The sequence below is a fragment of the Alosa alosa genome, chromosome 14 (genome assembly GCF_017589495.1).
Source record: "Alosa alosa isolate M-15738 ecotype Scorff River chromosome 14, AALO_Geno_1.1, whole genome shotgun sequence".
In the NCBI taxonomy this organism is placed as follows: Eukaryota; Metazoa; Chordata; class Actinopteri; order Clupeiformes; family Clupeidae; genus Alosa; species Alosa alosa.
The window spans coordinates 28,740,339-28,763,380 of NC_063202.1; the positions used below are offsets into that span (position 1 = coordinate 28,740,339).

The 23,042-nt window shown below is 41.2% G+C and overlaps 1 protein-coding gene and 1 long non-coding RNA gene across 6 annotated transcripts in view; one reads left to right on the forward strand and one right to left on the reverse strand.

Annotated features, from left to right (window-relative positions):
• Positions 1-16,807, reverse strand: part of LOC125307123 — a 26,076-nt gene extending 9,269 nt beyond the window's left edge. Inside the window, exons 1-5 of one of the 4 annotated variants that reach the window (XR_007195653.1) lie at positions 16,723-16,807; positions 13,866-14,005; positions 10,693-10,788; positions 2,256-2,330; positions 229-543 (exon numbers count right to left, since the gene is read on the reverse strand). This is a non-coding gene — a long non-coding RNA (uncharacterized LOC125307123). Of the gene's footprint in view, positions 1-228; positions 544-837; positions 869-2,255; positions 2,331-10,692; positions 10,789-13,865; positions 14,006-14,109; positions 14,199-16,722 lie in introns of those variants that run through there. The other 3 variants (XR_007195654.1, XR_007195656.1, XR_007195655.1) reach the window with 3 other exon arrangements.
• Positions 14,305-23,042, forward strand: part of sin3ab (SIN3 transcription regulator family member Ab) — a 14,846-nt gene continuing 6,108 nt past the window's right edge. The window contains exons 1-15 of one of the 2 annotated variants that reach the window (XM_048262915.1): positions 14,305-14,502; positions 17,196-17,408; positions 17,693-17,872; positions 17,985-18,091; positions 18,185-18,467; positions 18,652-18,903; positions 19,090-19,242; positions 19,315-19,497; positions 19,728-19,814; positions 20,004-20,122; positions 20,258-20,468; positions 20,565-20,681; positions 20,845-21,083; positions 21,730-21,913; positions 22,387-22,999. In XM_048262915.1, the coding sequence (XP_048118872.1) occupies positions 17,226-17,408; positions 17,693-17,872; positions 17,985-18,091; positions 18,185-18,467; positions 18,652-18,903; positions 19,090-19,242; positions 19,315-19,497; positions 19,728-19,814; positions 20,004-20,122; positions 20,258-20,468; positions 20,565-20,681; positions 20,845-21,083; positions 21,730-21,913; positions 22,387-22,999 (2,911 nt within the window). In that variant the 5' untranslated portion in view covers positions 14,305-14,502; positions 17,196-17,225. The remainder of the gene's footprint in view (positions 14,503-17,195; positions 17,409-17,692; positions 17,873-17,984; positions 18,092-18,184; positions 18,468-18,651; positions 18,904-19,089; positions 19,243-19,314; positions 19,498-19,727; positions 19,815-20,003; positions 20,123-20,257; positions 20,469-20,564; positions 20,682-20,844; positions 21,084-21,729; positions 21,914-22,386; positions 23,000-23,042) is intronic. The other variant, XM_048262916.1, reaches the window with a different exon arrangement.

Consider the following 23,042-nt stretch of genomic DNA (forward strand, 5'->3'; position numbering starts at 1 on the left):
TCCGCCCACACATAAGTTACATCTTAGAATTGTAAACAGATAGAATTGTCAGTTGCCATGGATTTTTTCTTCAACAGATAATGAAATACATAATGATAAAATACATACATAATGATATTTATCTACCCTATATCTTTTTTCACTGAAGTAGCTATTTCAATCGCTACCCAACGATATGTATCCTATAGGTTAGCTAAAATTGGGACAAAGTACAGCCATGCCGTGCCCTTTATATATACATATATATTTTAGCAAATATTTTAGCATCATAACATGCCACATTATGCTTAACAATGACAACATCTTTGGCATACAACAGAGGAATAATACCAATTGTGCAATAGGAGGAATACCTTCATACAGAAAAAAACACAACAAATCAGTTAGGTAAACATTTGTTTGTTTGGATAAATATTGATTGACAGAAATGAGGAACTGGTCTTCATAAAACACCCTCTTACACTGTGGCCTACAAGTTTGTGAGATTATTTTTCACCTGCTCCAGCAGAGAGCACCTTTGCCTCTAGAACACCATCTGCTGTCCTGTACACAAAATTAAACCATTTTCCTGCTGTGCTTTTAAAAGTAAATGAGAAATAAAACAGCTAATAATTATGCAGATGAACTGCATTATTATGAAATAAAATTAATACTATTGAATGAATATTGAAAATGTATTTATGTTTATGAATTTATTTATTCAGAAAAAAAAATGTTTTGTCATCGAGCCACTTGTCCAATCCAATAGTTGTTGTGAAATTCAATGTACGCAATAAATAAACAGACAAACACATAAATAATGGAAGGGATGATTTGTTTTTAATAACAGGATTTTTTCCCCTTCTTCACTCTCTCTCAAAACGTTAACCTATGGATATTTAATCACACTATTAGATTAAATAATATAGAGGTGATAATTAGTATCCTGGGGCCATATTAACTGAGATAGATTCTAATACTTAGATTAAGATGTTCAATGCACACTCTTAAAACGAATGTGTCCAAATGTGTCCCTATCTGGACACAGATATGTGTTAAAAAACGCAAGTTGTGTTGTTTTTAACCAAGTCGTGTTGTTTTCAACACATTCATTTTAAGAGTGCAGTATGTATATATTTCCCATGCAGAGTATTGCGGGTGTTAAAGAATTTTGATGGCATTAGGGAAATCTAGAGTGGATAGTTCATTGTGAAATACTTCAATTTCAACTTCAGTTGGAAATTAGTGTCCAGGCTGCATTAGATTTTTTAAGTCGAGGTGATGTTGCAATGATTCAAATCAAGCTAACTTTCTTCATAATATAAACTTATATTAATTCTAATGAATACTTCAATACTTAGATCATTTGAATTTAATTGACTACTTCAATACTAAAAAAGACAGGTTGAGGTTGATTTATAGTTAAATAAACTTGATATCATGTTTAAATCAACGCTGTTCTGCTCATCTACCTCATGTACTTCAACCTTACAGTTACAATAGTATTATTAATACATGATCATTGCACTGAACTTCCTTGCACTATATTTATATATTATATTTAGGGCTGTCAAAATAACTGATTAATTTCGATTAATTAATTTGAGAAAAAATAACTCAGATTAATCGATTCCGTATGACCTTTGACCCCGAGCCATTCTAGTTAGTAACCATTACGGAATTTGCATATCACCGGAGTTTGTCAACTCTAAAGTCGCACATCAATGGAAAGAAATAGTGTTGACATTGAGGAGAGTGTTCATTTATTTTCATTGTGTCCCCTAGGTTATATCTGTGGCCTGAAATGCCTTGTATGTGAAAAAAACTTCTTCCCGAAGCACTTTTGAATTTATTTCCTCAGCATATTAGGTCATATCATAGATTATTATGGCCACTATTTGAAAAGTGAAAATAATAATGAACTTTAATGTCACTAATGCTGATTATTCAATGATTCATTTGAATTTAAATACTTAAAATACTTCCTCAGCAAAAATTATATATGCGATTAATTTAGATTAATTAATCACAGAGTATGTAATTAATCAGATTTTTTTTTTTTTATCGATTGACAGCCCTAATTATATTTAATCTTAAACCTAAGTCTATACTGATATTGCACTATCCCCACTCTTGCAACTGTATATTGCATCTTGCTTGTGTCTGTTGAGGGGTCCCCGACCATGGCACAGGGACAACAAGGAAGCGATCATCCTCAGCTGCAAATGCTTTGAAAGGCATGTAGAAAACTTGATATGCAGTATCATGATACCTACCCTCATCAGTTTGCATACAGGAAACAGGTCTACGGACCATGCCATCAGCACAGCTCTGCACACTGCCCTCACCACCTGGAGAAGACAAATGATGTCAGAATGCTGTTTGTTGCCTACAGTTCAGCATTTAATACTATAGCCCCCTCCAGATTTAACACCAAACCCAACCCCCGCTTAACCCTAGTGCCTTCCATGCAGCAGAAGTCTGTGTCAACCTCAGCCTGTGTAGCTGGACCCTGGACTTCCTGTCAGGATGATGTCAGGTGGTGCGAATGAGCTCCATCACCTCCTCCCTTTTGACTACAGGAGACCCCAGGGCTGTGTCTGGAGTCCCCTCATTTACTCTCCATACACTCAGGACTGTGTGGCCATGGACAGCTCCAACATGACCATTAACTTATCACAATGTTACCAAGAAAACACTCTGTCACCAAGAGAGCTGCTTGTCTACTACATAGGGGAAAAGGAGTAAGGCTGGACCCCATTAACTTGGACCGGATGGAATTTCTAACAGGGTTTTGAAATCCTGCGCTGCTCAGTTAGCTCCTGTGTTCACTTATATCTTTAACACATCATTGGCTCAAGAGACAGTTCCTACTTGCCTCAAGCAGTCTGTTACTGTTCCAGTACCGAAAAACAAAAGTCCATCATGTCTGAATGACTACCGCCCAGTAGCCCTGACGTCTACAGTGATGAAGTGTTTTGAGAAGCTTGTGAAAAACATTATCTGCTCATCCCTCCCTGCCTCCTTCGACCCCCTCCAATTTGCTTACAGAGCCAACAGGTCTACAGAGGATGCCATCTCAAACCTCATGCACACCACCTTAACTCACCTGGAGGAGGGGAATGGGAATTATGTGAGGATGCTGTTCATTGACTTTAGTTCAGCATTCAACACGATAGTACCTCTCACCTTGGTCACAAAGATGAAGGCCTTAGGACTGAACACCACCCTGTGTCACTGGATATTTGACTTCCTCACCAACCGTTCACAAGTGGTTAGTGTGGGGGGTCTGACATCTGACTCATTAACCATCAGCACTGGTGCTCCCCAAGGCTGTGTTTTGAGTCCATTGCTGTACAACATCTACACACATGACTGCAAAGCCAACAGTAGTCATACCTCCATCATCAAGTTTGCAGATGACACAGTGATCTTGGGCCTGATTAGTAACAACAATGAACAGCTCTACTTGGATCAGGTTGATGAGGTGGCACAGTGGTGTCAATCTAACAGCTTGACACTGAATATCACTAAAACCAAGGAAATGGTAGTGGATTACAGAAGGCAGCAGCAGAACTACAGTTACACCCCACTAATGATAAGCGGGCAACCTGTAGAGAGAGTCACAAGTTTTAAATACCTTGGTGTCCACATTACTGAAGACTTAACATGGACTGTTAACACTCAATATGTTCTGAAGAAGTCCAGACAACGACTCTACTTCCTTCGTCAGCTAAGGAAATTCAAAGTTTCTACATCCATCATGAAGGCCTTCTACACTTCAGCGGTTGAGAGTGTTCTAACTGGTAGCATCATCACCTGGTATAGGAACTCTACAGTTAGAGATTGTAGTACTCTGCAGAGAGTAGTGCACTCAGCTGAACGTACTATAAGAACTCAACTCCCTGCTCTACAAGATATCTATTCCAGAAGAGTCCTCCTAAGAGCCCAAAAGATTCTGAAGGACTCTTCTCATCCTAACAATGGATTATTCCTACCGCTGAAATCAAGAAGACGCCTATGTAGTCACAAAGCCAGAACTGAGAGACTCAGGAGAAGTTTTTATCCCCAGGCCATCCGAACTCTGAACTCACACTATACTGACTTTGCACACATTCACTCCTCAGCACTCTCAAACATTTCCCAACTCTGAACTCACACTATACTGACTTTGCACTCATTCACTCCTCAGCACTCATGACCCCCCACACACACAAACCTACATGACTTTTAGCACTTTTACATCCCTCTCCCTATGCTACAGACCTTTTATTTATTTTCTTATTTCATCACACGTCAAAACACACACACACACACACACACACACACATCTGACTTTCTCCAACTCCTTTGTATTACCATCACAGGGATGTGAGCACTGACCATGTATTGAAAAAAGCAAACAAACATTTCTTCCATCTTCTTTTCAGATGGCTGGAAAAGTTTGGCATGAGGACCAAGATCCTATTACGGGCTTCCTACACAAGCACAACAGAGAGCATCCTGACTGGTGGCATGGTCTGCATGGTTTGGAAACTGCAGGCAACTGCCAACAACCGAGTCGTGTGGACAACCCAGGGCATCAGCGGATTATATGAGGCTCCCCTCCATTCTGGACTTGTATACCAGACGATGCGTCAGTAAAGCCTACAGAAGAAAGATCCCAGCCACCCTAGCCACATGTTTCAGCTGCTGCTGTCTGACAAGCTGTATCGCAGTCTCAAGGCCCAGACAGGCAGGCTCAGTAACAGCTTTTTCCACCAAACTGTTGAACAATGGACAATGAGGGCCTGTCACGTGTCTAACTGTGAACACACACACGAGCACAAACTGACACAGACACACACAACACATATGCCCCCATCCCCAGCACACACACACGTGTTGCCTCTGCGTATGTGAAATACGTTTCACTGCGCACACATCCGAAAGTCCGTCGGTGTAGCCAGAGCCATGCACACTGCACCGATTGGAGATGCTCATTGACTGGTCAGACGTTATCAGACATCCGATCCGAACACTGGCTTGTTCTGCAGTCCCTATTAGTTTTATTTTTTCAGTGCATGATACTTTTTTAGGACGCAACCAAATGGACCTGAAATAACAGGGTCTACACTGTACTTATTCTTTAAAGTATTTGTGCATTTAACCCTTCTGCTTCTCCACTTCTCACTTCTTATTGTCCGGGTACATAAGGTTGATCTCTTCTCTAAACAGATAAGTGGACATAATCGGATGCATACTTATTATAATAATAATAGCAGACTAAGATATGCCTTGACAAAGTTAACAGGGCATTCTTGTCACACTAACATACACACAAAAGAAATTCCCAGTTATACTGTAGAAAGTTTTAAAGGTGTTTACTGAATTTATTATAGGTTCTGAACATGGTGATTGGCAGTATTGCCTGAGTAACAGGTTTTAATACAAAAATTCTGTTTGTATTGTTTAAAAAGGCAGACACCTCTTCAATGTGCAAAAGGTTTGAGGCAAATATCATGACATACAAGTCAGATTTATGGAAACTGCTAAATTCCACTTTTTCAGTTTATCCACGTTTGAAAGAATCCTAGCAAGGCCGTTAGCCTGGAAAAATTCAAACTCATTCACAAAGTGAATAGTCTGGTGACTCTGGATTGGGAAACATTTGCAACACTCGCGATTGGCACTAGCTTTGAAATCATTGGTCCAGCCTTACCAATCAAATTGATCAGAGATTCCTAACGTTACTTCCTACTTCGCCTAACCTTTACAAACTGGCAATAAACAGCATCAACAGTCAGGAAACAATGTGTCTGGGTCTATCTTTGCTGTAAATACATTTCTGCATTTTTCCAACTGCATTTTTTGATGTTTGCAAGTGTTGCTGCTTCTGTTTTATCACAATAAGTTTCCCCTCTCGTCTGTGATTGGTCTGACATTTTTCTTGTCTGAGGGAGACAGTTATGAACTATGGTGTCCCAGATTAGATCTCCCTGAAAGAAGATCTAGGTGGGCGAGGCCAGGCTACAAGGCCGTAGCTATGGAGCCAACATTTGAGGGGACCAAATGTGCATGGCGGCATGTGCATCAGTTCATGTACAAATTCATAAACATGGGATGATTTATTTGTTTTCTTTTCTTTAAACCACTTTTTATATAGAAATATAGATTATGAACAGACACATCAGTACAGTTTCATGAGTTTTTCTTTTTCTTACACACAAAACACCCACCTCCCAGTCCACCCCGACTGGACCAAATAAGAAAGTATTAACAATACAGACAATTCTAAAGGAAATACTACATTTGAATTGAAACATGAATAAACAAATATGATTTCTGTGACGGACAGCACGCCTTCAAAACTCCATCATGACACACCATGGATCTTGGGTAGCCAGGTGTTTATGTAGCTTGAATACAGAGGGGGGCAGTCCTGGAGTCAGCCAGGATGGCCACTTCCTACACCGGTACTAAAGGTTACTAAAGTATGACAATAGAGATTCCCACACTGAGAGGAATTTGTTAGAACCTCTTACAGTGAATTTAATCGTTTCCAGATGTAAAAACAGCCAATGTGCTGCAATGGGTGGGGCGCTTGACTTCCAATGGAGTAAAATTTGCCTATGCGCCAGTAAAATGAACCAGTCCTGTGTAAGCACTCAGATGTAGACAGAAAGGGAAAAAAAGGAAACAAAAAAGGAAAAACAAATATACACATTCAACACCTTCAGAGAAAAAGGACAGATTCTATGATGTTGAGTTGTTTTCGCTTTAAGTTTGTTTCTTCCTCTGGTAATATTGCAATTATAGCGCATGGTTCTAAAGTCGCCCCAAGAACTTCAGACAATACAGCAAATATAGTTGACCTGCTAGTGTATGGCATGACCAAAACATATGTGACAAGTCAGCTACATTAACATGACATCTTACATTTTGCTATCTATATTAGGATAGAATGAGGATATCTTAGCTCTACTCCAGTGTAGGCGATGAACAACCTTGAATTGAATTAGTCTTGCACAGGAAGTGCTGTTGTTCATTCTTGTTAGAGCTTTAGTCCATTCGTTTTCTGACATTTCAGTTCCAAGTTCCTTTTCCCACGCAGTTTTGCTCTAGGTGGAGGTAGAAGTGCGGATTTTTTTTTCTAAAACTGACTGATTTATGTTGTTCTGTCAGAGCATAGTGTCGGTTTCAGTCAAAATGATCAAAAAAATCTTGCCAACTGCAGCTTTAACATTGTTTTCTGGTCTTTTGTAAAAGTTATTGTGCCGTCACCTACAACACTGGTTAGCGAAATCTAAGAGATACATAGCAGGGTAGGCTATTAGGAAAAACTGATATTTCCCCTCCATTTTTAAAAATAATTCCGTAGAACACCGATATGCTACAAACATGTAAACAGCTGGGGAAGGCTGTTGCAAATCCCTCAAACAGGTGGTCAATCAGAGATTTCAAATGAATGAGGGAACACCACGCTGTTTTCCATTGATGAAAGTTAAACCATGAGTTTTCCCACATCTCAACTTTGGCCAAAGTATTCAGAATTAATTATTTTCAGCGATAAAACCTCATTGAAATAATATGCATTGCATATGGAAAATATGGGGTCTAGAAGCCATCAGTCTCCTTCTAGCCACAGCATTTTTGTTGCAAACAAAATCAACAGCTCAGATGACGTGATAGACGAGGCGCTGCTGGTCACCTGTCCATCATCGTAAAGCCCGATTTGATTGGTCCTAACAGCTCTGGTTCGAGCATAGTTGCTCCACAACGGAGCAATGCCAGACCGAACTTCCCAACCTCAATGTTGTGGGCGCGGCTAAGTTTGGCTGGCACCCAGGCTATACAATTGTGAGCTATGGCTCTTGAAAGTAACAAAATAAGTCAGTTTGTTGAAGGTCATCTTTGAATCCTTTTTCTATGCCACCCTGCAAAGACCTGGTCTAATTTGGCTGGTAAAAATGGTTACACAGCGGGCTCTGAATCAAAAGTGTTCCCCACATGTTAGTATGCCATCTAAACTGAGTCCATATTCTGAAAGTGGAGATGACTGTCTGGGTTAGATGTAAACTGCAAAATCTTGACAGGAAGGCTAGATGAGACCAGAGCATGTGAAGTCGACATGCATGGCCTGCACTCAAACTCGCACCAGTCTGTATCTGGAGATTGCACCCAATATTTTGTGGATGTTTGCTGCCCAGTAATAGCTCTTAAAATTAGGGAGGGCCAACCCATCTACTGCTCTTGGTCGCTGGAGTAAGTCTTTACCTATCCTAGGAGTCTTAGCTTTCCATATGAATCTTGAATTGACTCTGCCAGCTGGTCAAATTTAAGATAAATCCAACCTACAAATGTGGGGTAAGTTGAACAATAAGTGGGGCAAAGTTCCTATCAAAAATATCTTTGAAGGCAGGAGTTATGTTAAAGGGACACCAGGCAAGCCTGATGCTTTTTCTCTACGAAACTCCCCCTCGCTCGGTCTGAAGCTCTTTTCCTTTTCTTTGCGTCTTCCGTCAAGGGTTTTCGCTGCTCCTTCGCCGGCTCTGCCATTATACACACGTTTGCAACAATCTCTAGCGCTTCGTTAGCCTGCCTCTGTGCTGTAAACTGATCCTGCTTCGGTCGGCGGGTAGGATACACCGAACTTGCAAGTGGGATATTCTTTCCACAGGCAGTAGGGGCGGGCGAGAGAGCCTTCATTCGCCCCGTAATGAGTCATTTAACCATATCCCGACTTACGAAGATGATTAATTAACACGAAAACGTTGCCTGGTGTCCCTTTAATGCACAAATAAAATTAAAACCTGCTTTGATAGATGAAATGATAGAGCATGATCTGGGATTTTCAATGGTGATTCATTTACAGGTAAACATTCGCTTCTTGATAAATTAAGTTTGTAGCCAGAAATCTGTCAAAAAGTGTGGAAGTATTTCATTGATCCAACCCCATCTTGCAGCATAATATTAGTTAAAACATCCTGATTTAATGCAAATTCAGTCAGATTTCTACCCTGCACAAAAGTCAATCACATAAATACAGCAATCAGCATAGGCTAGACATAAAAGAAACCTATTGTGCGTTCATGCATATGGGAAAAACATTTTTCCCAGTGAAAACGTCATTATGAACGTCATCTCACATGGGAATAACTGGTGGGAAACTGGGGGAAGTTTGCGAACAGAGTTTCCCAGTTGTGGCCAACAACCTTGTCGTGATGCTTGTTGTCACTTTTGTCCTCATTATAATGGGTGTACGTTATTCTGCATAAGCTCTAGGCTAACAGGAAGGTTAATAACCATATGGTCATATTCCTGGTCTGATTTAGCTTGACAACTTTATATATAATCATAATCTGAGTTTTGGGATGATATGTTGTCATTTTTTATCATTATTTTATTTGTTTTACCATTTTCTGGGATTCTGAATGGACAAAGCGATAGTCGGTCAATGTTCCAATGTCTTGTTGTTGAGTGGTGTGGTGTACCTTGGGAAGTTTAGTGGTTTCGGTATTGCTAGCTTAGCATGCTAGTAAAACACAGGCAGAGAATGGGATTCCCTCTAGCATGCTAGCTAGCGTCATATGCTAAGCTAAACAAATCATATTGCTTATTATGAAACAAAATGTTTAGATTTATGTTTCTATACGAAGCAGTTTGTGTAGGAATTACACAGAATTCCCAGTTATTTCCCGTAAATTCCCATTAATTCTCATAATTTCCTTGAAATTCCATGTAGGTTTCCAGCTTGGAATATTTCCAGAAATTACGCCCATAATGAATTGCATCTGTGGGTACCCAATCTGTGCCGCCTGCCCAATCTGTTCTGCACATGTGTGTAAGTGCTCCGCCAGAAAGCATCGAATTCTCTGCCCGATCTGTACCATGGATGTGTTAAATCACTTGACGGTCAATTGGAACCATAGATATTAGACAAGGAGCAACAAGGTTGCAACATTTGTAACGTTTGTGTGTTGTTCATGTACACAAGTAAGCTAAACAGTACAAGAGCAAGTAGCCTATTTTCTCAGGCAACACTGCACTGTAATAAAATATGTGAATGTTCACCTTGTAACGATAGCCTAGAGAACTACTTATCAACTCTGTACGCCCTCTCCCATTGCAGTTAAAACTTGAGCACAATTTCACATTAAATAATGTCAACATTAAATAATGTCAATTAATACAAGAGCAGAGCAAAAAGAAAGACAACCAGAGAATGACTCGGCGATGAGGCGTGGCTAAGCAAATGAAGTGAAACAGATCGGGCAGTGTTGTAAATCATCGTAAAACAGGATTATCATCTGCGCATGCATGAGCGTCTTGCACATACACAGGCAGCACAGATTGGGTATCGAGAGCGAAAAGGTGACTTTGAAATTGTGGCGTTAAGGGCAGTGCAATAAAAATTTGGGTGCACCTAAATGTTGTGCTGGTGCACCTAAATAAAAAAGTTAGGTGCACCAGTGCAACCAATGCAAAAAGTTAGTCGGAGCCCTGCTATACAATATTGGGAAGATTAGGCCTTATCGATTGTTATGGTAATGGGATTTGGCAGACACTTTTGTCCAAAGCGACATACAAATAAAAACAATACAATAGTTAAAATTAACAGTGAACAGTTTTAAAATGTTGGTAAGACTACATTAAGGAGAATAGCAATAACAATACTGTCAATTCAATCAATAGCCTAATGAAAGTAAACAATACTATATATAATATACAAACCATAACAGACGCTCATCAGAAGACTGCAGTGGACGGTTGGGGATGTACAGCTTGATTATAGAATTGAGATAGCAGGGAGCAGATCCAGTAAGTGTGCTGTAGGCCAAAGTGAGAGATTTAAATTTAATTCTGGCCACTACAGGGAGCCAATGGAGAGTAACTAGGAGAGGAGTTACATGTGTCCTCTTTGGCTGATTGAAGACCAGGCGTGCTGCAGCATTATGAATTAGTTGTAACGATCTTACTAGACAAGCATTAAGGCCAGCTAATAGTGATAACCATGGCCTGTACAAGAAGTTCTGTTAAATTGTGTCAGATAAGGTGATTTTCCTAATGTTGTAAAGGACAAACTGACATGATTTTGCAATTGAGGCTACATGCCCAGAGAAGTTAAGTTGGTCATCAATTACAACACCCAAGTTACATGCCGATAAAGCTCAGTTTTTGAGAGATTAAGCTGAAGGTGCCGATCTTTCATCCAGACTGAAATATCTTTAAGGCATGCAGAAATCCGACGGGAAAAAGTCCTCGGGTGGGAGACAGTTAAAGTTGAGTATCATCCTCATAGCAGTGACAGTCAAATCTTTGGGAGCTAATGGTCTCACTCAAGGAAGTGGTGTAAATAGAGAAAAGTATCTGACCCAGTTGCTGCTACTGGAAGAAACGGGAATCCATGCATTTCCACTGAATTATTTTTGGAATCTGATCCCTTATCATACCTGTTCATTCTTACTCGTCGCTCGACTTATCGTGACTAAATTCAAGATGGCTGCAAACGCTAAATTTCGTGAAGATACAAGACGATTTATGCAGACAGCAAGTAAACTACCAGTGCTTTTTCAAAGTTCTCAATGTCTCGTTTTAAATGTCAGGGCCCTCGGAAGTCTACCAATGAAGTGTGGAGATACATTGAGCCTCGTAAATGGTGTAAAACAGTGATTTATTTGCATGGCTAGCCCGATGCCGAAGCACCACCATTGAAAAAGCTGTTGGTAGTATCGGCTAACTAGCGCCAGATTTTGGAGTGCAGGGGACAAGCCGAGATGGGCTATGAGACATACGTTCACACTCGGTATCATGTTTCAACACACCTTAGGTCAATATCACACCGGAATTCTCCTTTAATTCCATGATCCAGATCCACATCCCCTTTACCCGGCATTGGTCCTCTGATGAGCATCTGCTATGTCGGCCTTCCATCAACACTAAGAGGTCACAGTCAAGACTTTTGTTCTGTGAATCCTCGTTGGTGCAATGATCTACCTACTGGTCTTCATTCTAGAGATAGTTTTGGGATCTTCAAAAGGTCTAAAGACTCATCTGTTTACTTACAGTAAACGTACTGTAACTCTATCATTCTTACAGAGATGTGGCATGTATGTTTATGGTTATTGTTATTATTGTGTTCAATTTTATTTAGCATACCAGTATTACAATATATGTAGGCTATATTATTTTACAATTTTATTTAGCATACCAGTATTACAATATATGTAGGCTATATTATTTTACTTTAAACTGTTCATTTTATTGTGAATGTTATGTTTACTGAGGTCATTGTTAGCTTTGGACAAATATCTGCTAAGAACACTAAGAAAATATAAACATCTCTCAGTCAAGTCTTTTCCATATTGTTGTTAGGTCTGAGAACCAAACATGTGTCCAACATACATGGCAAACTGCTTGCAAACAAAAACACATAATAATGTGGACATTGCTTTCATTATGGTCAGGCACAAAGGGTCAGTTTCCTGTATATGGAACTATAAATAACAATATAATGCAATATGAATATTAAATCATCAATCATCTTCAACCATTTTTTTTCAGGGAGAAATTGATATTTATATTTATAAAAATATATTATAAGATAAAGATAAAAAATAAGTTAAGGCTATAAGATAAAAAATATTTTTTGGTCAAGGTCTAGTCTTAATACATGTATGGGATAATGGCCCTGCATTTTAGTTAGTTTAGTTAGTACTCCATCTAGTGCTCCACTTTGTAACACCGTGGAGGGAAAATAGGTTTTCCTATTGATGGGTTTCATCAGGTCCCTTTCCACAGGTGTATTAATCAAGCACCATGCAGTCTGCATTGATAATCAAGGTGCTTGATTTTATACACCTGTGGAAAGGGACCTGATGAAACCCATGAATTCTGCATTTAAACTTGGAGCAATGTTGTCAATGATGCCTGAGCATATATGGGGGGAGATTTAGAGAATGCTTTTTTTTTATTATTATTCAGAGCTGTAGTTGACACTTGCTGAATTGCATACTGTTATACATTCTGGATTGAATGGGCTACTTGGCAAACAATTCCTATTCATAAATTCTTGATAATTTGAATTTGAGTGAAATAACTGAAACCTTAAAATTGCAAATTATTTGTTTGACTTCAAAGCATTGCTTTATTGTTAGCTCACTCAATTTAACAACTAAGGATATGTAAAGCTGGTTTGTCTGTCAGTTTTTTGGGGGGAGGGGGGGGGGGGCAGTGTTGGTCACTGCACTTAGTAATGCTGATCTATAGTGAAGCCAACTGGACTTCCTGATTGGGAAGACACCACCATTAGATATCAGGACGCTGAAGGGAAATAAAAAATAGGCTTTAAAAGTCTAGCTATTGTTCACAAAATGTATAAGAGCTCTAATTGGGTACCCTTTTACTGTACTTGCACATCTTTTCCTTCAAACATGTCATCATAAACAGAGGATACAGGAGCATTTTTATAGTCTACCATAGTGCTTCAGATTCAATTGAGAGGGTCTTATCATTTAAATGTTTCTAAACATTTAAATGTTTCTAGCCCATGCAAGAGTTTTTTATTTATTTTCTATACCTTACTGAAAAATCCACATCTACCTATAGTCAAAGCCTGACTTTCCAGGCTATTTGCTTACAGGCCCATCACTCAACTCCAAGAAGCTTGGCGCTATGCCATATACTATCAGTCTACGTTAGCATTTGTGGTGTTTTTCTTAATAGTTTATTAGTCTTAGGTGAAACACAACCCCAAATATCAACATTTAGGCTTCCATCTGCATTGCCGACTCCCTCCGGCCAACGCTACTCGGAAATAGTTGACTGTTTCAGGGATAGGTGTAATAAAAGAAACGCCCTTATAGAACATTGATTATTATGAATTGAGTAGTGTGTAGCCAACGTACCTTTAATGTATTCATAATTATCGGAAGGCTTCGTACCTAAATGCTTTAAATGAAGCACATTATGCATTTCTTCACCATGGGAATGTCTTGTGACCGACTGACTTCAAACTGCATGGACACTGCATGAACGTGCACTTGAGCTGAAACGACATGAGGAACACGAAACAAAACAAATTAACCTGTCAGTCATTCCGCGGTTTTCCCTATATCTACCCTTATAAATACATTGTTCGTTTATGCACACCATGTCAGGAAATGCACTGAATTCGAAGCTTTATTCACACTGCTTATAGCATGGCACTTCAGCTCATTTGGACTGTTTAACCTGACTTCTTCGAGCATTTAAAATGTCAATGGGCGGTAACAAAATGCTCTATCCAGAGCCACGCCTCTCGTTGTGGGAACGCGACCATCAGAGGTTGTTTTCCAGTGCTAGCCAATTAGCAACATAGCTAGCAGTGAATTTGTGTCTGGCGCGTTATCTGGTGATAGGTACAGTTTCCCTAATTTGTTTTGGATGAGTGAAGGAGTACGCATTCATTGGCGATATTAATGAACGATCTTTACGCATCGACTTGTTTTAAGATAAAACGCAGTTTGGTCGGGACTTTGGTTCTTCGGATCGCAGTGTTGCGAGGTGAGTTTTCTTAGAATACTTGCTGCTGGCTAACTTTAGCTTGCGTATAAAACACTTCGCTGGAAAACCACGCAAGGAGTCTTTTGTGAAAACAGACATTACATGTAGTTACTGGCAAATAACAAAAAATCCAAATCTTGCTCTTGGCATCGAAGTGGGTGCATGTACATGGCAAGATGGTTCAGAGAGTGTTTCCCGTGTAATGTTAGCAATGAAGCTAACAGCTGTGCTAAGTTGGAAATGCGTTGCTAACTGACACATCTTGCAACAGAAGCTGGTTGGACGCATAAAACGGTGCTAGGTAGCTGACGTTAGCAATGACAGAAGCAATGCATGGATCAGTGAAAAAAGTGTTCTCACGTTAAGTTGTTCGATGAGTCGAAAATTATAACTCAAGTGATGACTTTTACTCTAAAGATACCATTGCGGATAGGTCTTGCAAGTTTTAGCGTGCCCAATGAAAACACATTTTGTGCGCTATAAAACAGTAGGATGTTAACGTTAGCTATTCAGCTAGCTTTGTTGTTTCTTTGCTAACTAGGCAGCTAATGTTAGCCATGTACAAGACAGAATATTCCTGCGGACGCCTGATGCGTGTATTGGTTCAGAAATGCTAATGTTATTGGCGGGTCGACACATACAAACATTTAATTCATTCAGTCGGATTTTTTAACAGTATCTCCATCATTGTTTGCAAGACTTGCAAATAGCCTGTAGCTAGCTTATTTGCGTTACCCTTGATGGCTAGACGCTGTTTACATTCACCTCGAGTTCGACGCTTGCGATGTGGTTGCCAGCTTTGCACAGGCCGCAAAGCAGAGGGGGAGGGGTGTGCAGACAAATGCATTCGGTGGTTTGACGATTAACTGTATCGTACCTTGCAAGCCTGTCTGATTTGTCTTGAGCATGTTATAACTTAATATCTTCAACCGTAGTTGCTATACTAGTTCGTACGATTTGTTTCTATATCGGTAGTTAATTTGATTTTACATCACAAGCTGCAGTCTCGTTATCTAACTTTTTGAAAACCCATAGCTAACATGCTAGCTAAATATGTATCGGAACTCCCCCTATTATCGTCGGTCCCGTATTTCCACCGTCTTGCGTGTATGCGTCACTTAATATCAATTTCTATACAAACCAAGACAGCAGACTCCTAAAGAAACGCAACCACCCACACCATAGGTGTATCTAAATTAGCTATGTACCAAAAATGACATTTTACCGTGACTCAAAGACAGTGTTGTAAGGCTGCGTGTACACAACCGCTTTGAGCTCCAGTGGAATTTTAATTTCACGACGAGAATTCTCGGTCTAACCGTTCATGTGCCGTTGAAACGGTGTAAATAGGCGACCCATCAGGCCAGCACTATAACTCCGAGCGTGGTAAACAAAATCGGATATTTCAGGCAGTAAATGCTCCCGTTAACAAACCAACCAGATTTTGTTCAAATCTACACACATAAGGCTACTGAAAAATGTCAGGTTAATTTAGCAAATGTTATTTTGAAGTGTTAAAAAACATCGTTGTTCTAGAATTTCTGAACAAAAGTGGTGATAATTGGGGGTGTTACGATAGTTGAGTTTGCGGAAGCGTACCAGTTAGCGTCTAGCAGGACAAACTGCACGAGGATTCGCAATGTTATTAGTTAGCACAAGCGACAGTTATGCTAAGTATCAGTCATGGTTGTTTTTCTTACACACAGAAGACGAAAAATAAAATATTTGCTCCTCTGTTGTGTTCCACTGTTTGTATGTGTAACTGACAGTAGCGCCCTCAAAAACGAATCGAAACGTCAAAGCCATGTAAAAAAAATATTTGATCAGAGAGCGTAGGATAGCTAACGTTAAGGTTAAGCCAACGTTATTGTTAGCTTACGCTAGCTAACGTGTCTAACGTCAGGTAACGTTAACGTGAATTACAGCCTTACCACAAACTTATTGATAATTATCTATGTAAAAATAATTTAATAAGATTCATTTTTCTTTTGGTAAAGAGAATGTTCAGTTTTGTCAAACCAAAGGTAACCGAATGTATATACCTCGCTAATTGTGATAGAAAAAAACGAGCGGGTCGACCAGTTTGGCTTTTGGAAAGGTTTTATTGACGTTTTATATGTAGGAGCTAACGGTAGCTAGTCAGCTAACATTAATTGCACGAATGCAAATAGTCGTGGCATAGCCATAGATACCGCTCATGACAGCTGTCAAATTACTCACGCTTTTAGGGTGTCTCTCCTTAATTTACATATTCTGAGAAGTTGATCTGTTAATCTATTTAACTAACATTAATGTTACGTCTAACGTTAGCGTCCTAGCCATTTACCTGTAGCAGTTAACTGTCAAGAATCATAACGTTACCTAAGTTCTATTACAAAAATCCTTTATGAAAACTTTTGTATCACGTGGCTGTGTTGTCAGTCATTCCTAGTTTTGTTTGCATACGAAGGGCTTTCATGTTAGCGTTAATTATATTGTTGGCAATAATAAATGAAAACGGCCAATTAGCTTCATCGTTTTTTAACATAATATGAAATATTGGTTTCATTGTACCGTAGGGTGGCACGCATCAAGTTTTTTTGTCAGTATAGCCTAGTTTGTTTTGCTCTGCTGTTGTATCAGTGAAACTGAAAACAACACAACACGTAGCTCCCATCTGTACTGCGGTTAACCCCTAGTGTGCCATCTTTTAGATTTCACAGTTTGTAGAGCATGAGCACACCATGAAGCGGCGCTTGGAGGAACAGGACACAACTGTTTTTGCGTCTCAACAGCGTCGACCCCCTGGTAGTACTGACGGATTCCAACATCGTGTCCTAGCCCCAGCAACAGCTCTGTACGAGGCGGTTTCAGACAACATGCAACCGTCCTCTGGCATGCAGTATTCCGTCCCTCACGGGTATCAGGTATGCACTGCCAAGAGTCTCATAATTCAGAGGTTTATATTGTTATGCTCCGTGTTGACTTTTTGAGGTGTATACTGAATTATTCAGTTACTGATAAGATACCCAATCATGCAAAGATATCAGGTTAGATTGTGTTGATATCATCTGTTTTTTCCCCCCTCAATGTAAAATTGTCTCTTATATGTAATGTTTTACTTGCACACATTTCCTTCTATTATATTACAGCTGCATTATGCACATTTTTTGTAATCCTGTGTGTGTGTCTTTGTTCAATTTCCCTTAAGGTTCCAATGGCCCAGAGTTCAGGCAGTCATGGTCACACCAGTAGCCCGGCGGTCCACAGCGGGCCTCACCACCACACCCCTGCGGTCCATCCCCAGGGGCCTGCTGTGGGCCCAGCACCCCACCACCCTCCAGCCTCTTCAGCACCTGCACAAGGCCAGCAGCAGTTCCAGAGACTCAAGGTCTGCTGATCAAACTTTCAAACTTTTTCAAACTTCTCTTTCATCCCAAGCTACACTACACTTGCTTTTTGAGGGCTTAAATATCTCATCTAATTTATTTACCATGTCTTAGGTCGAGGATGCGCTGTCTTATTTGGACCAGGTGAAGTTACAATTTGGAAATCAGCCTCAAGTCTATAATGACTTTCTTGATATAATGAAGGAGTTCAAGTCTCAAAGGTTAGTTTGTGTCAGTGTTGGTACATATCTTACATATCACATTCTGTAGTCATTTCACTGTGCCTCATGCTTTCCTTGGTTGTGTTTGTCCAGCATTGACACTCCAGGAGTCATCAGCAGAGTGTCACAGCTTTTCAAAGGCCACCCAGACCTTATCATGGGTTTCAACACTTTCCTGCCCCCTGGCTACAAGATCGAGGTGCAGACCAATGACCTGGTCAATGTGACCACCCCAGGTCAAATTCACCACATCACGCCCCATGGAATATCGGTGCAGAACATTCTGCCTCCGCCGCACCAGGCCCAGCCGCCTGTTCCTACCACCACCGCTGCCACCACCGTCACTGGTCAGCCAGCTCCAGCCAAAATCAGCAAGGTGAATAGTCAACTTTAGTGCACTTAAGTATCTTTATGGGCTTTGAGGAGAGGTAGCAGTTTGCAGGAATTCTTATAAGTAAAACTTACTTTTTGTGACCTGATCTTTTAAATCATGAAATATTACTGCTATAGCCAGTTTTGTGATCCATTAGGAAGTTTCTGAGCTGTATGTTTTCCCACAGCCCATGCAGTCTCCAGCCTTGACCCCGACCAGTCAGCCCAACCCGTCCATCCCTTCCTATGCGTCTCCGCGCTCGCCCTCAGTCCAGCCCCACACGCCAGTCAGCAGCACACCAGCAAGTGCCCCGCCCCTGCAGAACAACCAGCCGGTAGAGTTCAACCATGCCATCAACTATGTCAATAAGATCAAGAACCGCTTCCAAGGCCAGCCAGACATCTACAAAGCCTTCCTTGAGATCCTGCATACTTATCAGGTGAGAACTTAATAATAGTAATAAGTCTGCTCATGGAATGTTAGTTGACATCTAATTTAATTTTGGGAGATATTTATCAACTTTTTAAATTTAATACTGCACTGTTTGCCACATTCAACTGTATTTAATTCATTCTTTATTTATGTATGACCTACTTGATCCTGATATCATATTTAATCTTTACAGAAAGAGCAGCGCAATGCTAAGGAGGCTGGGGGGAACTACACTCCTGCACTCACAGAGCAGGAAGTCTATGCCCAAGTGGCCCGTCTCTTTAAGAACCAGGAGGATCTCCTCTCAGAGTTTGGCCAATTCTTACCTGATGCCAACAGCTCAGCAGTGAGTGGTGCTCTTGCATATGCACAATGCAGAATATCTCTGTTGAAATATTTGAAACATTTTCTCCCCCAGTTCATTAAAACAATTTCCCCCCTGCAGCTGCTGAGCAAGACGACTGCAGAGAAGGCTGAGTCGGTGAGGAATGATCATGGTGGAACAGTGAAGAGGCCCCAGCTGAACAACAAGCAAAGGTTCAGTCAGAATGGCTGTCCGATCAGAAGGCATGCTGGGCCCCCCTCAACTCCCCCTGTCAAGGTATGCAGCACGGTGCAGTTTCATTTAGCTAGGACTTTTAATATTGCTCCTCATAGTATAATTGCCCACGCTGTCTGAATTAATTGAGCACTGTTGGGTAAATAAAGTGTTAGCTGCGGTTTTAATTTGGAATTAGTTGCATTTTTAATTGTGATTGGGGAGCATGATTGGGAACTTGAGATTTGTCTCTTTAACATTGTGAACAGATAATACATTTTCCTTTTTTGCAGAAGAAACCAAAGTATTTTGGGAAAGATCATCAGTTGGCAGAGGCAAGCAAACTTGGTGGTGGAACAGAGTCTATGTTCTTTGAGAAGGTGAGTTAGAACATAATTATTTTAAAATGAAATGCTATTTCATTTTGACTGTCTTATCTAACTTCAATGACTATAGCAAACAAATGTTTTTCTTGCCAAAGAGCTTAATTTAATTTATCTTTTTATTGGCGTAGGTTGTTGGGTGAATGGAATTGAGAGTAATGGTGCATAACTTGTTTTTATTTAAAGGTGCGGAAAGCCTTGCGCAGTAATGAAGCCTATGAAAACTTCCTGCGCTGCCTGGTCCTCTTTAATCAGGAGGTTATCGCTCGAGCAGAGCTGGTCCAGCTGGTCGTTCCCTTCTTGGGGTGAGAGTGCAACCTTAGCATGTGTATAAAGTGTGGCATTTCATGTGTATAAAGTGAAGGCTATATTCTGGCTTTGGTAAACTGGCAAAGCGATTCTGCTCAGCTGAAGTAAACGCTCGTAAATATTCCCCACAGGAAATTCCCAGAGCTCTTCACCTGGTTCAAAAACTTCCTGGGCTACAAAGAATCCACACACATCGAGAGCTTTCCCAAGGAGCGGGCCACCGAGGGCATCGCCATGGAGATAGATTATGCTTCCTGCAAGAGACTGGGCTCAAGTTACAGAGCATTGCCCAAGAGCTACCAGCAACCCAAATGCACAGGCAGGACCCCACTTTGTAAAGAGGTGAGCCAGGCTCAAAGACTTCTGTTTTCCTTGTCATTTTACAGCGTTAGAACGATGTCTGTTTGTTGTAACAGTGTATCCCATGACTGGTTTTAGGTGCTTAATGACACTTGGGTGTCATTCCCCTCCTGGTCTGAGGATTCTACTTTTGTGAGCTCCAAGAAGACCCAATATGAAGAACACATATACAGATGTGAGGATGAGCGTTTTGAGGTAGGAACTCAACACCGATATATTTGTATGCATTAAATTATAAATGTATTAAGGAAACATGTAAGTAAGACTAGCCATTCATGTAATGAATTAACTTGTGAAGTATATTTTTAAACAAACTTCAAAATGCTTATGGTAAACACACATCTTTGAATTCCCATAGTTGGATGTGGTGCTGGAGACCAACCTGGCCACCATCCGTGTCCTGGAGAGTGTGCAGAAGAAGTTGTCCCGCATGTCTGCTGAGGAGCAGGCCAAGTTCAGGCTGGACAACACCATGGGTGGCACCTCTGAGGTGATTCACCGCAAGGCCATCCAGAGGATATATGGGGACAAGGCTCCAGATATCATTGACGGCCTCAAGAGGAACCCAGCAGTCTCCGTCCCCATTGTGCTGAAAAGGTGAGCTGGGTTTGCATATCGACACCAGGACTCACTGTTAAGACTGAGTGCTACCACTTAAGTTGATGCTCATTGAGCTCAATGAGCATCAAACCAATGAGCATCAAACACCATGCCAATCTCTAGGTATGATGAAGGGTATGTGATGATGTGGGGCTATTTTAATTCCAAAAGCCAAGGGAACTTCAGGATGCATAGTATCCTGGATCCATGAAGTTACTGGCCTTAAAAAAAAAAAAAAAATCTGCCTCTATGAGAATTTAACATATGGGTGTGAATACTTATGACCCCTGTGTTTTAAGGAAGAACATGAAGTGTGTCCTTAAAGGTTGGATATTTCCTAATTTTTTACTTAAGGCATTAAGATCAATTTCCAAAAGATAATTTTATATTCCTCTTTTTAGTCAACTTTAGCATGGGTTCAAATACTTATGAGCCTCACTGTATGTATACCAATCAATCAGCAAGTTTAGTTTATTTTCTTTCTTAACTGTGGGCAACCGCACCGCACCAAACCACGCTGCACCATGCTTATTGAAAGAGCTCTAACACTAAGTTGCCACCAGGGAGGGATTTCAGCGAGCGCACTGGTGGCATGTTTGATTTCATGTGAGTATCGTTTCATCTTCTTTGTGCTCGTTTCCAGGCTAAAGATAAAAGAAGAGGAATGGCGGGAAGCCCAGAGAGGCTTCAACAAGATCTGGAGGGAGCAGAATGAGAAGTATTACCTGAAGTCTCTGGACCATCAGGGCATTAACTTCAAACAGAACGACACAAAGGTGTTCCGCTCCAAAACGCTGCTCAATGAGATCGAGACTTTGTACGATGAGGTAAGAGCACGTACTTGAATCGCCTCATTTGGCAGGAGATGTTTTCCCACTTTGTGATGTCATTTATAAGCTGTCAGGAAGTTGGTCTGCACAGAACGGAAGGCCCCAGCAAAACTACTGCCAGGGTTTTTGCCATTGTCAGGGTGCATTAGAACAGAGATTGCCTGGAAAGTCACAATTATGCTTGAGATGCTGTCAGTTTATGTATGCATTCATTTGTGCTTGTCTCAAGAAAAGAAGTGTCTGTCTGAAACTATTTTAGGAATGTAGGTGTAGCAAATTGTACCTTTTTGCTAGGCTGTTTCAGTGCTCTTGTGTTTGAAAAAACTTCTTGCTAAAAAAGACTCCTTGTTAACAAGACACTAGCTTCCATTCAACAACATACACTTTCATTTAGCTCTCATCATGTTGAGACCGTTCCATTGAAACCTTGACTAACCATTGACTAATCTGTCTCCTCCTTCTCCCCCAAGCGGCAGGAGCAGGTGTCCGAGGAGGGTGGCCCCACTCCACCCCCCACCGGCCCGCACATGAATCTGCCCTACGAGGACGGCCAGATCCTGGAGGACGCTGCCGGCCTCATCATCCACCACGTTAAGCGGCAGGCCGGCATCCAGAAGGACGACAAGCACAAGATCAAGCAGGTCATCTACCACTTCCTGCCAGACATGCTCTTTGCGCGCCGCGTCGAGCTCTCGGACGCCGAGGAGGAAGAGGAGGAGGAAGAGGAGGAGGATGCCGAGGCAGCCGAAGACGGCAACGCCTCCACCAAGAGGCCCAATGGCACGGCGGCGTCGGGCGGGAGCCAGCGCTCCAAGCTGCTGTTTGGCAGCAGCAGTGCGGCCGCCCAGCGCGGCACCGGCAGCAGCAGCGACGAGGCCTACAACCTGTTCTACGCCAACAACAACTGGTACGTGTTCCTGCGGCTGCACCAGATCCTGTGCACGCGCCTGCTGCGCATCTACAACCAGGCCGAGCGGCAGATCGGCGAGGACACGCACGAGCGGGCCTGGGAGCGGGAGGTGCTCGGCCTGCGCCGAGAGAAAGGGGACAGCCCCGCCATCCAGCTGCGCCTCAAAGAGCCCAGTAAGTCACACTCACTCTTTAGTTTTGGTTGTGTATCATGTAA